Source organism: Crocuta crocuta, unplaced genomic scaffold (genome assembly GCF_008692635.1).
Source record: "Crocuta crocuta isolate KB4526 unplaced genomic scaffold, BGI_CrCroc_1.0 scaffold83, whole genome shotgun sequence".
Lineage (NCBI taxonomy): Eukaryota > Metazoa > Chordata > Mammalia > Carnivora > Hyaenidae > Crocuta > Crocuta crocuta.
Genome location: NW_027529638.1, coordinates 6588061 through 6606029, shown reverse-complemented (window position 1 = coordinate 6606029; position 17969 = coordinate 6588061). Strand labels below are relative to the sequence as shown.

General features: G+C 35.0%; 1 protein-coding gene and 1 non-coding gene across 5 annotated transcripts in view; both read left to right on the top strand.

Moving 5' to 3' along the window:
* Window positions 1-17969, top strand: part of STPG2 (sperm tail PG-rich repeat containing 2) — a 506065-nt gene that overhangs the window by 113037 nt on the left and 375059 nt on the right. For all 4 annotated transcript variants that reach the window (XM_077762315.1, XM_077762314.1, XM_077762317.1 and 1 more), the window contains 2 exons: window positions 7722-7881; window positions 16134-16288. In XM_077762315.1, coding sequence (XP_077618441.1) covers window positions 7722-7881; window positions 16134-16288 — 315 coding nt within the window. The remainder of the gene's footprint in view (window positions 1-7721; window positions 7882-16133; window positions 16289-17969) is intronic.
* TRNAR-UCU (transfer RNA arginine (anticodon UCU)) lies at window positions 11877-11961 on the top strand. Its single transcript has one exon. It is a non-coding gene; the product is annotated as a tRNA-Arg (tRNA).

Here is a 17969-nt window from a genome sequence, read left to right as displayed (position 1 = left end):
CAAAGCTTGAACAATCTTAAAATTTGTATGGAACCACAAAAANTTACCAAAAAGAAATTTTGGTATAGAAACCAAAGCAATCTACACATTTAATGCAATTCTTATCAAAATACCACAAACATTTTTTACAAAGCTTGAACAAACAATCTTAAAATTTGTATGGAACCACAAAAGATCCTGAATACTCAAGGCAATCTTGAAAAGGAAAAACAAAGCTGGAGGCATGACAAATCTGGACTTCAAGGTGTGTTATAAAGCTGTAATCATCAAGACAGTATGGTACTGGCACAAAAGCAGACACATAGATCAATGGAGCAGAATAGAAAACCCAGAAATGGACTCACAACTATATGGTTAACTAACCTTCAACAAAGCAGAGAAGAATGTCCAATGGAAAAAAGAGTCTCTTCAACAAATAATGTTGGGAAAACTGGACAGCAACATGCAGAAGAATGAAATTGGACCACAGTCTTATACCATACACAAAAATAAATTTAAAACAAATGAAAGACCTAAATGTGAAACAGGAAACCATCAAAATCCTGGAGGGGAACATCTGCATCAAGCTCTGATCTAGAGATAAGGGAAACAAATAAAAAATGATCTATTGGGACTTTGTCAAGGTAAAAGCTTCTGCACAGCGAAGGAAACAATCAACAAAATTAAAGGGAACCTACCGAATGGGAGAAGATATTTGCAAATGACATGTCAGATAAAGGTTTAGTATCCAAAATCTATAAAGAACATCTTAAACTCAACAGTCCAGGTATAAAAAATTTATTCAAGAAATGGGGAGAAAATATGAATAGACACTTTTTTCCAAAGAAGACATATGGATAGTTAACAGACACATGAAAAAATACTGAACATCACTCATCATCAAGGAAATACAAATCAAAACTATGATGAGATGTCACCTCACACGTGTCTTAATGGCTAACAGTAACAACACAGGAAACAATAGGTACTGAGGATGTGGGAAAAAAAAAGCCTCTTACATTGTTGATGGGAATGCACTGGTACAGCCACTCTGGGAACCAATATGAAGGTTCCTCAAAACAGAACTACCCTATGATCCAGTAATTGCACATCTAGGTGTTTATCCAAAGGATACAAAAGAACTCATTTGAAAAGGCAAATACACCCTGATGTTTATAGCATCATTATTAATAATAGCAAAATTATGGAAAGAGCCCAAATTTCCATTGACTGGTGAATGGATAAAGAATAAACACACACACACACACACACACACACACACACACACACAAGGATATTGCTCAGCCATCAAGAAAATGAAATCTTGCCTTTTGCAATGATGTAGATGGAGCTAGAGTGTATGTATTATGCTAAGCAAAACAAATCAGAGAAAGACAAATACCATATGATTTCACTCACATGTGGAATTTAAGAAACAAAACAAATGAACATTGGGGAAGATAGAAAAAGTAGAGAGAGAGAGAGAGAGAGAGAGAGGCAAACCATAAGAGATTCTTAACTATAGAGAAAAAACTGAGGGCTGGTAGAAGGGAGGTGGGTGGGAGGATGCTAGATGCGTAATGGGTATCAAGGAGGGCACTTGCTGTCATGAGCATTGGGTGTTATAGGTAAGTGATGAATCAATAAATTCTACTCCTGAAACCAGTATTACATGATATGTTAACTAATTAGATTAAATTAAAACTTGAAACAAGTAGACAAACGGCCCAAAAAAACCCCTAAAGTAAGTATCCCAGAAATACAATCCATTTTTATTTGTATACACCAAAAATTATGTGTTTTAAGTCTACCGTGTTAATTGCGTTATTGCTTTTTCTATCAGTCATTAATGTACCTATTCACAGTTAACTAAACACTAACACTACCTCTAGCAGGCAGTCCTGTTGGTTTTAAGTCTTCCATATCTTTCACCCAGAACCATTATTGCTTTCTTCATCATCCCCTTAAACAAAACTGATATATTCTTTTCCATTTTTGAAAATATATTTAAAATACTATAATTGGGGCACCTGGGTGGCTCAGTCGGTTAAACATCCGACTTCGGGTCAGGTCATGATCTTGCAGTCTGTGAGTTTGAGCCCCACGTCACACTCTGTGCTGACAGCTCAGAGCCTGGAGCCTGCTTTAGATTCTGTGTCTCCCTCTCTGTCTGCCCCTCCCCAACTCATACTCTCTCTTAGAAATGAATAAATGTTAAAAATAAAATAAAATAAAATATTATAAAATATTATAATTGGTGCCAAGTGATATCAAATCAGGACTACATATTGGAGGAACAGAAATAGCTTAAGAACAGAGTTCTAGTTATAATAATGATATTTTTAAAAAAATCAAGTGTATACACACACAGTATCCTGTTCTTACACAATCATGTTGGATAGTACCTTAAGCACTATCAAGTTGCTCAAAGGAGAAACCTGGTATTCATTCTTGATTCTTCCTTGTCCCTCACCACAACATGTAATTCATTAAAAGCTGTGTTAGTTATGTCTCCAAAATATACTTGCAATCCATTTAATTGTCTTAAGGAGGTACCTCTTACATAAAATGAAACCAAAGTAGTAATGTGTAATCATCTGAAGGTTAATAATCTTCCTGAGTTAAGAGAAAATAATCAGAGCTGTACAAATGCAGTTGGATAAATATTACAACTACTTTGATCTGGAGGCTGCCACATTATAAAAGTTTGCTAGTATTAAATTGCCACAGAAATATCTTAGATACCTTTCAGTTGCCTTAGTGTATATCCTGGATAATGTGATACGATTACTGTGAAATAGACTCTTGCATCACAAATAAAGACCCTACTGGCAGTGGTAGATATGATCTATCCCTACCCTCCACAGAGAGCCTTCAGAACCTTCTCTGAAAGATATGCATGTCCTCAAAGATCACATTTTAAAAGTCCACATATTCATTGGCAAAGTATCATTTAATCATTTAATTATTTAATTTTTAAAGTTTATTTATTTTGAGAGTGTGATCAGGGTAGGGGCAGAGAGAGAGAGGGAGGAGAGAGAGAATCCCAAGCAGTCTCCACGCTGTCAGCACAGAGCCCAACACGGGGCTTGAACTCAAAAACCATGAGATCATGAATTGAGCTGAAATCGATAGAATTAGTTACTTAATTGACTGAGCCATACAGGTTCCCTGGCAAAGTATTTTTTAAAACTCAGAGTACATCTCTTCTAAGCTAATCTGAACATTCACATATACAAACTTAATAGAAAATTGTTTTTACATTTTTTAAACGTTTTATTTATTTTTGAGAGAGAGATAGAGACAGCATGAGCAGGGGAGGGTCAGAGAGAGGGGGAGACACAGAATTGGAAGACAGGCTCCAGGCTTTAAGCTAGCTGTCATCACAGAGCCCAACGTGCGGCTTGAACCCACGAACCGAGGGATCATGACCTAAGCTGAAGTTGGACGCTCAACTGACTGAGCCACCCAGTCGCCCCAACAGAAATTTTTTTTAATTAAAAAAATTTTTTTTAAAATTTACCTCCAAATTAGTTAGCATATAGTGCAACAATGATTTTAAGAGTAGATTCCTTAATGCCCCTTACCCATTTAGCCCATTCCCCTCCTACAATCCCTCAGTAATCCTCNGCTAGCTGTCATCACAGAGCCCAACGTGCGGCTTGAACCCACGAACCGAGGGATCATGACCTAAGCTGAAGTTGGACGCTCAACTGACTGAGCCACCCAGTCGCCCCAACAGAAATTTTTTTTAATTAAAAAAATTTTTTTAAAAATTTACCTCCAAATTAGTTAGCATATAGTGCAACAATGATTTTAAGAGTAGATTCCTTAATGCCCCTTACCCATTTAGCCCATTCCCCTCCTACAATCCCTCAGTAATCCTCTGTTCTCCATATTTAAGAATCTCTTATGTTTTTGTCCCCTCCCTGTTTTTATATTATTTTTGCTTCCCTGCCCTTATGTTCATCTGTTTTGTATCTTAAAGTCCTCATATGAGTGAATTCATGATACTTGCCTTTCTATGACTGACTAATTTCACTTAGCATGATACCCTCTAGTTCCAATCATGTAGTTGCAAATGGCAAGATTTCATTCTTTTTGATTGCTGAGTAATACTCCATTGTGTGTGTGTGTGTGTGTGTGTGTGTGTGTGTCTACACACACCACACCTTCTTTATCCATTCATCCATCGATGGACATTTGGGCTCTTTCCATACATTGGCTATTGTTGATAGCATTGCTAAAAAGATTGGACTGCCATGTGTCCCTTCGAAACAGCATACCTGTATCCTTTGGGTAAATAACTTAGTAGTGCAATTGCTGGGTCATAGAGTAGTTCTATTCTTAATTTTTGAGGAATTTCCATACTGTTTTCCAGAGTGGCTACACCTGTTTGCATTCCCACCAGCAGTACAAAAGAGATCCTCTTTCTCTGTATCCTTGCCAGCATCTGTTGTTGCCTGGGTTGTTTGCATTAGACATTCTGACAGGTGTGAGATGGTATCTCATTGTGGTTTTGATTTGTATTTCCCTGACGATGAATGACGTTGAGCATTGTTTCATGTTTCTGTTGGCCATCTGGATGTCTTCTTTGGAGAAATATCTGTTCATGTCCTTAGCCCATTTCTTCACTGGATTATTTGTTTTTTGGGTGTTGAGTTTGATAAGTTCTTTATAGATTTTGGATACCAACCCTTTATCTGCTATGTCATTGCAAATATCTTCTCCTATTCCGTCGGTTGCCTTTTAGTTTTGCTGATTGTTTCCATCGCTGTGCAGAAGCTTTTTACTTTGATGAGGTCCCAATAGTTCATTTTTGCTCATTTCCCTTGCCTCCAGAGACGTATTGAGTAAGAAGTCACTGTGGCCAAGGAAAAAGAGGTTCTTGCCTACTTTTTCCTTGACGATTTTGATGGCTTCCTGTTTTACATTTAGGTCTTTCATCCATTTTGAGTTTATTTTTGTGTATGGTGTAAGAAAGTGGTCCAGGTTCATTTTTCTGCATGTCGCTGTCCAGTTTTCCCAGCACCACTTGCTGAAGAGAGTGTCTTTATTCCATTGTGTATTCTTTCCTGCCTTGTCAAAGATGAGTTGGCCATGTTTGTGGGTCCATTTTTCGGTTCTGTATTCTGTTCCATTGATCTGAGTGTCTGTTCTTATGCCAGTACCATAATGTCTTGATGATTACACCATTTTAATAGAGTTTGAATTCTGGGATTGTAATGCTTCCTGCTTTGGTTTTCTTTTTCAAGATTGCTTTGCTGTTCGGGGTCTTTTCTGGTTCCATACAAATTTTAGAATTGTTTGTTCTAGCTCTGTGAAGAATGCTGGTGTTATTTTGATAGGAATTGCATTTAATATGTAGATTGTTTTGGGTAGTATTGAGATTTTAACAATGTTTGTTCTTCCTATGCAGGAGCATGGAATATTTTTCCATTTTTTTGTGTCTTCTTCAGTTTCTTTCATAAGCTTTCTATAGTGTGTTCAGTGTATAGATTTTCATCTCTTTGGGTAGATTCATTCCTAGGTGTTTTATGGATTTAGGTGGAGAAAATTTTTAATGTATGGTTTCAATTCAGATATTCACCTTTGCATGTTATTGTTAATATTATAATTTTATTTCATTTTATTTTACCCATTATTTTGTCAGTATGCTTTGTCCCATTCATGTCTGTTTCTAATTTGCTTAAATGTCACTTTTCTTGTAAATATTTTTTAAGTTTTTTTATTTTTAAGAGAGAGATTAGTTTATAATAATGGTATGGGTGAAACAATCACAAAACTATTTTAGTTTTATTACAGGGTTGAGCAAAAAAGTCAATATTGAATTGAATTTTCATTGAAAGAAGGTACATACAAATATGGATTGGGGGAGGTGAGAAAGGACCATGTGTGATAGATTTGAATTGAAGGTTTAATGTGAACTCATGATTTGTAATGTGTATATATGTATGTGTATATGCACATACATGCACATATATGTATATGGGTATATGTGTCCCTGAGTATGTGTGTATGTGTACAGATATGGAAATAGGANGGAGGCAGGGATTGGGCAAAGTAGGTAGAAGATGAACCTGTAACATCTTCTTATGTCATGAAATAAAAAATAAAGTCTCAAGAAAAAGATGATGGCATATCATAAGGACATACGAACCAACTTGATTGCCTCCCTACTCAGTAAAATCAAAACAAAACAAAACAAAACCACAACACAGTAGTGAATTATAAATAGTTTAAACTGGCATTTATATTTCCATAAGGATAATAAGTGTATAAATAAGTAGATAAAAATAAAATGAATAATTGTGGGAGAAGAGAGGGCTCTTGCTTATAGTAAAATGCTGAGTGCTTACTAATAAGCATAGAGAGAGTATTCAATTTCATAAAATTAATATCACCATTGGCATTCAGGGACATCATGTACCTTTATATATGATACTCTGAGGAAGCTACAACACCACCTATTTAGTATGCTGCCTAGAAATGCATAACTTGAATATAATCATGAGGAAGAATCAGAGAAGCCCAAGTAAGGAAGTTTCGTTTATACAAAAGAGGGGTGCTATATTCTTCCAAAGTCACAAAACACAAAGGAAGGTTTTAGAAATGTTCTTACATTGAAAGAGGCTAAAAGCAATATCCGAACCTAGACTAGATTATATACTGAAGGAGAAAAAATGGATTAGAGGCATTATTAATTATTAGATCAACTGACAGTTTGGAATATTAAGTTGATTAAAGCATTATATAATTGTACATTTACTGAAGTTGATAACTATACTTAAGATATGTAAAAAAGTCAATATTTGTGGTAAATACACACCAAAGTATTTAGGGGTAAAGGGCCATGATAAAACTTTCCATTTACTGATTCTATATATATGCTGCATGTGTGTGTGTATGTGTGTGCATGCACATAGAGACACACACAGGGAGACAAATAGAGGAAGGAATGGGTATACTAAAATAAAGAGACAGAAACAGAGAGTGTAAGCAAATGAAAACAAATGGCATAGCATGTTAACAATGGGTGAATCTGGGTAAATATTATATATGTATTTTCTGAATTATTTTTATTCATACAATTTTTTTCTGTAAATTTGAAATTTATTTCAAGTAAAAGGTTAAAAAAAGATTATACAGTGCTATATTTCTTAAGAGTTCAGTTATACATATAGATACATATATATTTAATATTAAGAAGTTAAATATGTTTATAATAACCTTTTTATAAGTTTGTAATTAAATAAGTTTAAAATTATAAGCTAAATTGGATTTATATATCACTTAAATCTAAGATTTTTTAAAAAAAGATATTTAATGATATTGTGGAGTTAATTGAAAGATATGTTGAGAAACTTTTTCATCTATATAATTTTATTACATAAAAGAAATCATGTTAGATCATACAGATTTTTATTTTTTATCTTATAAATGTGAAGATTGCCCACACATTATCATCTAGAATCTCATCTTGAGATAACTTCCTTCAAAAAAGTCTATTTGGCTTAGTAAAATACATAATGCATTAGTATGTTACTATATATATGATTTTACTAAGAGCTATATATTTTATGTTTTGATAGGTACAAGATCTTAATTCTACTATATTTTCTTCACTCCTTTAAGAATTAATTAAACTCCAGATGTTATATTAGTAAGATGGCAGCTTTTAATTTAGGAAATATCAAAAATATTATAGTTTCTCATTGGTATATTTTCCTCTTCTTTACCAGAGATTTGTACCTATGAAATCAATCACCCCAGCTCCTGGCACATATAATGAATCTCGAACTGCTTTCAATTCCTTGAAGAAAACACCAGGACTGAAAAATACCCCATTTGGTCAGAGTGCTGCTCGATTCACACAGGACTCCAGGACAGAGGAAATGCCAGGTTAGCAATTAATCCATGTATTTATATAACTTAATATTCTTAACAAGATAGATGTAACAAGAAAGTACATTTTTTTGTTCTGTGGTTTGTTGTCATTTTCAATCATATTTTTAAAGTATTGACTATATACTAAATACAGATATATTAAAAGTAATGTACAATTTTAGTAAGATTTCAATTTAACATGTTACATATCTTAATTGTAATTTTCTATTGTTTTTCTTTATTCAGTAAATTTCCTAATTTCTCTTGATGGATGAACATATATATTAACTATGTGGTCACTGCCAGTAATTTAACTTATGATATGCACTTTTGTTATGATTTTGTTTTGGGGATATTCTATCACATATTCTAATATTCTCACTGGGTATTCTAGTATATACAGCTAAGAATACAGCACATAAAATCACTTAAGTAAATGCTAACATATAATTATGTGTTGCTGCATAACAAACTTAGTGGCTTAAAAACATAGAGTTTTCAATTGTATCTTATATTTTGTGGGATGGCTGGAAGGCAGAGCTCAGATGAGACTGTCATTCAGAGTGCATGCATAACTTTAGCATTGCTGCCCCAGGGTCGTTGGTCTTTTAATTTGGTAGCTCAGGGCTCCACAGGACCTGGCAGCATTGTACAATGCTTCTTATAACCTAATGTCAGAAATCCCACATCTGTTAGTTAATCAGATCACTCAGAGTAGCACATATTGAACAGAAGAACCTGAAACTTCATCTCTCAATGGCAGGATTTGTGGCCATCTTTAATTTACTATAGACTACCCTATGACCACAAAATATTTACAGTTGTCCTACATGCCTTTTCAAGGCCTCCAAAGTCTCATGAAATTATGGTGTAATCTTGAGGTCCAGAGTTTTGTTATCTAAGGATATGTATAGTTATTGGTGAGAATTCTTGGGTTTGGTACTTTAGATCAGCTTTGAGTATGACTTCTCATTATGAGAAGAGCTAGGAACTAAAGATACATATTACCTGTCCTATTCCAAAGCACAGTGATGGGAGAAAGAGGATAATCATAGTAGATGCTTCTATTCAGAAAGGAGAAAACTAGAAGTCTATAGCAGTTATAGCCCTATAGCAATTCTGAAATCTAACCCAGCACATTTGTCATTTCCTTGATTAGGGCCCAATTTGGCTCTATGGGAATGATTTTCCAAGGTTCTTTGTTTTACCTTTTGGACTCTTGGGTCTATATTTTGAATCATCCTTTTTTAAGAAATAATTTTTATTTTTGAGAGGGAGAGACAGAGCATGAGTGGGGGGTGGGTAGAGAGAGAGGGAGACACAGAATCCAAAGCAGGGTCCAGACTCTGAGCTGTCAGTCCAGAGCCTGATGCAGGGCTTGAACTTATGAGCCGTGAGATCATGATCTGAGTTGATGTCAGATGCTCAACTGACTGAGCCATGCAGGCATCCCCTTCCTTTCTTTTCTATAAGAAGTAGGCTGTGTTTCTGGCTGCCTAACTTGTGTACACAAAGACCCACCCCTCATGTTCTGGAGGGACTGCCCTTCTCAGTCAAGGTTGCCTCAGTCTCAGTGTGGCAAGCCCTTCCTCAGAAAGACTAGCAGAGACCCTTGCCCATACCATGTCTCCTGACTAGAAAATTCTGCAAGTCCTCAGTTCTGGTAGAGTCAGTATCAATTCTCATTTCACAATCATATCAGAGCATAGCTAGTTAAAACTTGCCACATTCATGCTAGGGATCAAACACCGTCCACAGCAGACAAAGAAAGCCTCTGCAGATGACTGGCCTGAAGGACAGAGCAGCCAAAACACAGTAGCAGAACACACACAGGACACACCAGAAGTGCCCTGCCCTGGACGCTACATACCTCTTCTTTATAAGGCTATTACTTTTAGGAGCAGGAGACATAACTGTGTTTTCTAACACAGAGAAGAGGGCAGAGACTTAGACAAAATGCCAAGATGGAGGAATTATTCTAAATGAAAGAACAAGGTAAGGCCACAGCCAGAGATCAAACATATATATATATATGTTTATGCACACACACACACATATGCCTGATGAAGAATTTAAAGCACCAATCATGAAGATACTCACTGGGCTTGAGAAAAGAGTAGAAGACATTAGATAGATAGGCCCTTACTACAGTGATAAAAGAGTTGAAAAAGAATCAATGAAGAAGAATGCAATAAACAAGATTGGAAATGAGCTTAGATAAAGAATAGCAAGATGGAAGAAGTAGAGGCATTAATTAGTGACCTAGAAGACACAGTAATAAAAAATAATGAAGCTGAACAAAAGAGAGAAGAAGAATTATGCAACATGAGAATAGACTTAGGGAACTCAGCAACTCCAACTCAGCAAATGTAATAACATTTATTATACAGGAGTGCCAGAAGAAGAAGAGAGAGCATAGGGGCCAGAAAATTTATTTCAAGAAATAATAGCAGAAAATGTCTCTAATCTGAGGAAGGAAACAGATACCCAGATGCAGGAAGAACAGAAAACCCCCATCAAAATCAACAAAAGCATGCCTACACCAAGACATATTGTAATTAAGTTTGCAAAATATAGTAGTGAAGAAAAAAATCTTAAAAGCAGAAAGACAAAAGAAGTTCTTAACCCATAAGACTAGCTGGAGATTTCTCAACAGAAATTGGGCACTCCAGTAGGGAGTGGTATGTTACATTCATTGTGCTGAATGGGAAAAATATGTAGCCAAGAATATTCTATCCGGCAAGTCTATCATTCAGAATAGGAGTAAAGATACAGAGTTTCTCAGACAAACAAAACTAAAGGGATTCATGGCCACTAAACCAGCCATACTAGAAATGTTAAAGGGAAATCTTTGAATGCAAAGGAGAGACCAAAGTGACGAAGACAAGAAAGGATCAGAGAAAATCTCCAGAAACCATGACAAAACAAGTAATAAAATGGCAATAAATACATTTCTATCAATAGTTATTTTGACTATAAATGGACTAAATGCTCCAATCAAAGCTATAGGGTGTCAGAATCGATTAAAGAAAAAAAAAAGACGTATCTATATATGACCTACAAGAGACTTATTTTAGCCCTAAAGACACCTGCAGATTGAAAGTAAGAGGATGGAGAAGTATTTATCATACAAATAAATGTCAAAAGAAAGCCAGAATAGCAATACCTGTATCAGATAAACTAACTTTAAAACAAAGACTTTAAGGGCATCTGTGGCTCAGTTGATTGAGTGTCCAACTTTGGCTCAGGTCATGCTCTCACAGTCCACAGTCTGTGTGTTCGAGCCCCATGTCAGGCTCTGGGCTGACAGCTCAGAGCCTGGAGCCTGCTTCAGATTCTGTGTCTCCCTCTCTTTGCCTCTCCCCTGCTCATGCTCTGTCTCTCTTTCTCCAAAATAAATAAATATTTAAAAAAACAACAACCAAAGACTCTAGAAAGGGACAAAGAAATACACTATATAATCATAAGGGACAATCCAACAAGATATAACAATTGTAAATGTTTATGCACCCAACATGGAAGATCCAAATATATAAAACAATAACAAACAAGAAGAACTAATTTATAATAATCCAATAATAGTAGGGAACTTCAACACCCCATTGACATCAATGGACAGATCATCTAAACAGAACATCAACAAGTAACAATGGCTTTGAATGACACACTGGATCAAATGGGCTTAAATGCATTTCAGAACTTTCTTTCCTAAAACAGCAGAATACACAATTTTTTTTTTTTTCAAATGCACCACATGGAACATTATCCATAATAAATTACATATTAGGTTACAAAACAGGCCTCAATGAATACAAAAAGATTGAAATCATACCATGTACTTTTTCTGACCACAACATTATGAAACTACAAATCAACCACAAGGAGAAATTTGGGAAGACCAAATGGAGGTTAAAATAACATGAATTAATTAACAACATAAAGAATGAATGGGTTAATCAGGAAATCAAAGAAAGAAAAAACAAAAACAAAAAAAAAGAAAAAGAAGGGGCGCCTGGGTGGCTCAGTCGGTTGAGCATCTGACTTCTGCTCAGGTCATGATTTCATGGTCGGTGGGTTCGAGCCCCACATTGGGCTCTGTGCTGACAGCTCGGAGCCTGGGGCCTGCTTCTGCTTCTGGGTCTTCCTTTCTGTCTGCCCCTCCCTTGCTTGTGTTGTGTCACTCTCTGCCTCTCAAATATAAACAAAAAGAAAAAAAAATGAAGAAAGAAAAAAACATGGAAACAAATGAAAATGAAAGCACAATGGTTCAAAACCCTTTGGATGCAGCAAAATTATTCCTAAGAGGGAAGTATATCGCAATACAAGCCTACTTCAAGAAGCAAGAAAAAAATATTCCGAAGAAATAGGCTATGTTTGTAGTTTGAGCTTTTTCGGCCTCCTTCCTGTCTATAGAAGATTGGGGTCTATAGCTACTTTTCATTTTGCACTGTTGTCCCTTTTCTTCCAAGTTTGTACAATTCCTTATAAAAACTTTGTGTCTTATTGGATTGACTTCTCATAAAATACACTGGACAGAAGCCACATTCTTCTTAGAAGAACCTTTCACTACTTTGGGTCTCCTTTGGTGCTGCTCTGTTTCCATTTTCTTAGATTCTAAGGAGCACTATTATTTTAGCTGAGAGGGTCTTTGACATTTGACCTTAAAATTCATAGGAGCCCTTTTCTTTCATTGAGAGATTCTATGAGTTACCATCTTAAATCTTTCTGAGGTCTTTGCTCTCAGACCATTTCTTGCTTTGAGAGCTTTTTGCTGTATAGAGAGATGGGATGAAAAAGAGTTTTACTTTTAAATCTAGAAAATCTTGATTTCTTTTCACTTTCTAAACCTTTTTATTAACGTTTTTATTTATTTCTGAGAGAGAGAGAGAGAGGGAGAGAGAGAGAGAGACACAGCATGAGCAGGGGAGGGTCAGAGAGAGACGGAGATACAGAATCTGAAGCAGGCTCCAGGCTCTGAGCTAGCTGTTAGCACAAAGCCCGATGCGGGGCTCGAACCCACAATCCGCGAGGTCATGACATGAGCCAAAACTGGACGCTCAACCGACTGAGCCACCCAGGCACCCCTTCTTTTAATTTTCTATAAATTCCCCTTGAAAACAATAGTTTTAGCTCATCTATTTCTTTCCATACCTTTTTACACATGGCTGAAAATGGTTAGTTGGCGCTTGTGATGATATTCAGCCCTTAAACTTTCTTAGCTAGAAACTGCTTATGTATTAGGTATTTTCTTTATTGTCTCAAGCATTAGTATTGTTAAAATCTCTGCCATTACAAAATATGTTATCTTTTTTCCAGCCTCCAATAACATTTTCCTCCTGTCTTTTAAGCCATCACCAAGTCCTTTCATGGTCCGTTCTTTATGCCTTGAGTTGTTTCAGCTTCTGATCCATTGCCCCTTCCCAAACCATTGCTACAAGTTTTGTTATGGTAATTTTTTTATGGTAAGTTTATAGGGGTACAAAATTATTTACTATTTATTGCCATAGAGAGGTTGAGTCTTATTCTTCTCCCTTCCAATCTTGGCTAATCTGGTGTCTTTTTTGACAAATGGTATGTAGTGGAAGTGATATTACAACACTTCTTAGGCAAAGTTATAAGCTTTACACCATACACCTGGCTGAGTTGAAACAATTGGTCTTGGAATCTAGAGCCTCTATGAAGTCTGACTGTTCTAAGACTGCGGTTCTGGAGAAGCCATGTGTAAGTGTTTGGCACTACCCCACCTGAGCCTAGCTCAGTGTGTTTATCATGAATCTGAAATCCAAATTATTTCTATAAATGAGCTTATTGATTGACCCAACTGCCTTAAGATTGGGTCTTGTTTTCAATTTGATGGCCCAGTGTATTATGACTAAAATATTATAGATTTTACAAAGGTTAGTTAATTTTTAAAGGATTACATACAATTTTGATGACTCCTCCAATCCAGTCCCATATCTTACATGTTTAAAGAATCAGTGAGAATGGCCTCAAGGAATTTTGAGGGTTTTTATTTTTTTTTATTTTTCTTATGTAGAGATTAGGCATAGTAATGAATTGGACCCATCAGTCATAGATTTATAGATTACTGTTAGAAGGTAACCCTAAACTGTCTAACTTCGGGGTTCCTTGGCATTTCTACACTTACAGACTGGAAAATGAATATGAAAAACCTCTAATGTGAGTGAATTACATAATCAGGATGGTTTTTCAAATCAGGTAGTACTTGCGATGTACACACTGTGAGTGAGGTCCCTGTATTTAAACACTTAAGCTGTAGTGTGTTTTATTGTATCCTCGCGCCAGAAAAGAGTCAGATCTGAGATACTTGTCTTTTAATTACCTGAAATGGTGGTCCAAATAGTTTTTATCACACTTTCTATTTACCCTTTTTTCTAAACATTACTAGTGGAGGGAATTATGAAGATTGCAAGAGTAAACCATAGAAGCATTTAGGTTTTCTGAGAGTTGGCACAAGAGACTCTTTGGTAGAGACTTTAAAAAAAAAATTGTCTATCTATCTATCTATCTATCTATCTATCTATCTATCTATCTAAGAGGGAAGGAAGAAGGGAGGGGTAGAGGGAGGGAGGGGGAGAGAACGAGCAGGGGAGAGATAGAGAGGGAGGGAGAGGGAGAATCCCAAGCAGGCTCTGCACTGTCTGCACAGAGCCCAAGGCAGAGTTTGACCTCATGAACCATGAGATCATGACCTGAGTAGAAATCAAGGGTCAGTTGCTTAACCAACTGAGCCACCCAGGCACCCCTGGGAGAAGCTTATGAGGAATAGATGTTGGAACTGGAATATATGAAAAATTGGGAAAAATTTAGGTAGCTTGTTTGAGAAAAATCTTTTATTTTACTATGTATAATGATTCAATCATTTTTAGTCCAGAAAGCACCTAAAGTATCATAGCCTCATACTATTCAAAGTGCTCACTTGTCAACAACTTGTTTCTTATCTACAATGAGAAAGGAGATTGCACCAAAATGTAAATCAATACAGTGCTTCCTTTATGGAGAAGGACTAGTTATAAAATGCCTAGGAAATAGTCAATCTACATTTAATTTTAAGTTCCTTTTCCTAAGGATTGTTTTTGGACTAGCAACAGCCCATAGACCACATTTTGAGTAGTATTGATCTAGTCAATTTCTGTATCTTCAGAAAGAACTTGAAGCCCAGAAAAACAAATGCGATTGAAAGTACATTTTATACCTATTTAGTTGCAGAGCTAATTTAGTAGAATTCAGGTACATGAATACAACCAGGTTAAATGTTCTTTCAAGTATATATTGCATTTTATGGATGTTGTTGCTTCCTGGAACTGATTTCTTAAAATTACTGAATTATAAAACATTTGTTTTGTAAAATTATAAAATATTTGTTTCAAATATTTTAATGTTTTCATAAAACTTTTTTCTAATGACATAGAAAGTTTGATTTAGAATGAAAAAAAATGTTACTTGGATTGCCACGGTAGAAAATATTTCTGGTTATAAATATGTCCTGAGAGGTAAAAAGCAAAAATAAAATAACTGTGTGATAGAAATATTGGATGATAGGTGATTTCCCCCCCAAATTAATTTTTATTGTTGCTATATTAACTTTTCAATACTTTTAGACATACTTTTCTTTCTTTGTTTCTTTCTCCTTTATTGAGATATAATTTACACATAAAATAATTCATTTTAAGTGTAAAGTTTGATGAGTTTTGGTAAATGTATGTAGTCAGGTAACCACCACTACAATTAAGTTTCAGAACATTTCCATCATTTTTTAAATGTTCTCTCGTTCCCCTCTGCAGTTAATCTCCACTCTCTCCAGGCTACTGTTACTGTCACTATGATATTGCATTTTCCGGAATTTCAAATAAATGGAACATACATAATTCAGGATTTTGTGTCTTTCTTCTTTCACTTGGGATCATGTTTTTGAGGTTCATTCATATTGTTGTATTTATATTTCTCTTTATTGCTGAGTAGTATTCCATTGTTTGGGTATAAAACTTTTTTTTTTCACTGGCTGATGGACATTTAGGTTATATTCTTTTTTGGGGGGAAAATACCTGGGTAGAATTTCTGGGTCATATACTAAGTATGTTTTTGACTTTACAAGAATTTGACAAATTGTTTCTCAGAATGTCACTATTCTACATTCTTGCTAGTAATATACGAGTTCTTTCAAAAAATATTTTACTTAAACTTATTCAGCTTAAAAGAATAAAAAGCATGTTTATTCTTACATAGGATATTCCTCATGATTTTAGGTCCTGGGTTTTATAATATCCTAAACAATACTGACAACACTAGCAATATTTGCTTGAAGAAAAAAAAGAAAAGTGCATTTGGTTCTTCTGTTCCTCGGACTCTCTTCGTGGTTCAGAAAGAAGCTTTTACTGCTCCTGGTCCTGCTGATTATAAGGTAATTTGTGAATTCCAAAATAATATTCTTTATATCTAATACCAAGACGTACGGCTTGTAACAGTTACATGTGCCATATATGCCTCATTATTTTAAGCCATCTATTATTATTGAAATCATTTTTATATGATAACTTATGACATGTGAATAAATATTAATTTGGTTTGCAACTATGCTTGTAATTTCTTTTTTAAAAATGGACCTAATTCTTTATTTCTTTGAAGATGTTATGTATTTCTTTAAATATATATCTTCATTTAAAAATTGCTCCATTAAAAATAAAATAAAATAAAAAAATAGAAATAAAATTGCCTCACTATTTTTGGAGAGTAATTTGTTTACTTTAAATGCTCTTGTGGTTTTGTGATTTTTGTGTATAAGTCTTACCCATTATTATTTGATTTCTTCCTTTTTGTTTAGTATTTCATGTTTTCAAATTCTATTGTAAATGGTGCCTTTTAAATATTTTCATTGTTTAGCTTTCTGGTATTGGTATAAAAAATAATCTTTATTGAAGATTTNTAATTCTACTAATTTATTATTAGTTAAAAAAAAGTTTCCTCAAGCACATTATGCCACCTGTGAATGATAGTTTATATTGTTTCTCCAAATGTTTTATCTTTTATATATTTTTTCCTTACTAGACTGCTGCATCCCAAAACAAATCTCAAATATACTAATAAGAATTAAAAAATATTCAATGGCCAAGAAGATAAAATTCACAGAGTGTGACATTTAATAAAAAAAAAAAATAGGTATGCAAAGAAGCAGGGAACCATAACCTAGAATCAGGAAAAAAAATCAATAGTAAAAGACCAAAATTACACAAATGACAGAAATAGTAGACAAAGATATAAAACAGTTATTATAAGTATATTTCATGTATTCAAAAAGGTGGATGAAAGATTGAGTAAATTGAGTAGAGAAATGGCACAAATAAAAAGACACAAATTGAAGCTCCAGAGATGGCAAGTATAACATTTTAAAAAAGTACACTCTCATTAACAACAGATTAAGATGTTCAGAAGAAAAGATTAGTGAACCTAAAGACACTGATAGTAGAAACTATCTGAAAGGAAATACAGTGAGAAAAAAGACAAAAATAGTGAATAAAATATCAGTAAACTATGAGACGATTTGAGATGGCCTAATATATGTGTAATTAGAGTCCTTGAAGGAAGAGAAAGAGTGTGAGGTCATAAAAATATTTTCAGGGGTGCCTGGGTGGCTCAGTTGGCTGTGTCCGACTTCAGCTCAGGTCATGATCTCACGGTCATGATCTCACTGTTTGTGGCTCCGAGCCCCGTGTCGGGGTCTGTGCTGACAGCTAGCTCATAGCCTGGAGCCTGTCTTCAGATTCTGTGACTCACTCTCTCTCTGACCCTCCCCTGCTCATGCTGTCTCTATCTCTCAAAAATAACTAAAACATTAAAAAAATATTAAAAAATATTTTCAGGAACAATAAATGAAAATTTCTATACTTTGATCAGAGCTTTATAAAAACTGACATATCCATGAAGCTCTACAAGGTTGCAGCACAAGACATTAAGGAAACTATGTGAAGGCATATAATCACCAAATTGACTAGAATGGTTTAAAAAAATTCTTAAAAGGAGCCAGAGAAAAAGGCTATATAGTATTGAGGAACAAAGTTATAAATGGCAGCATATTTATTGTTGGA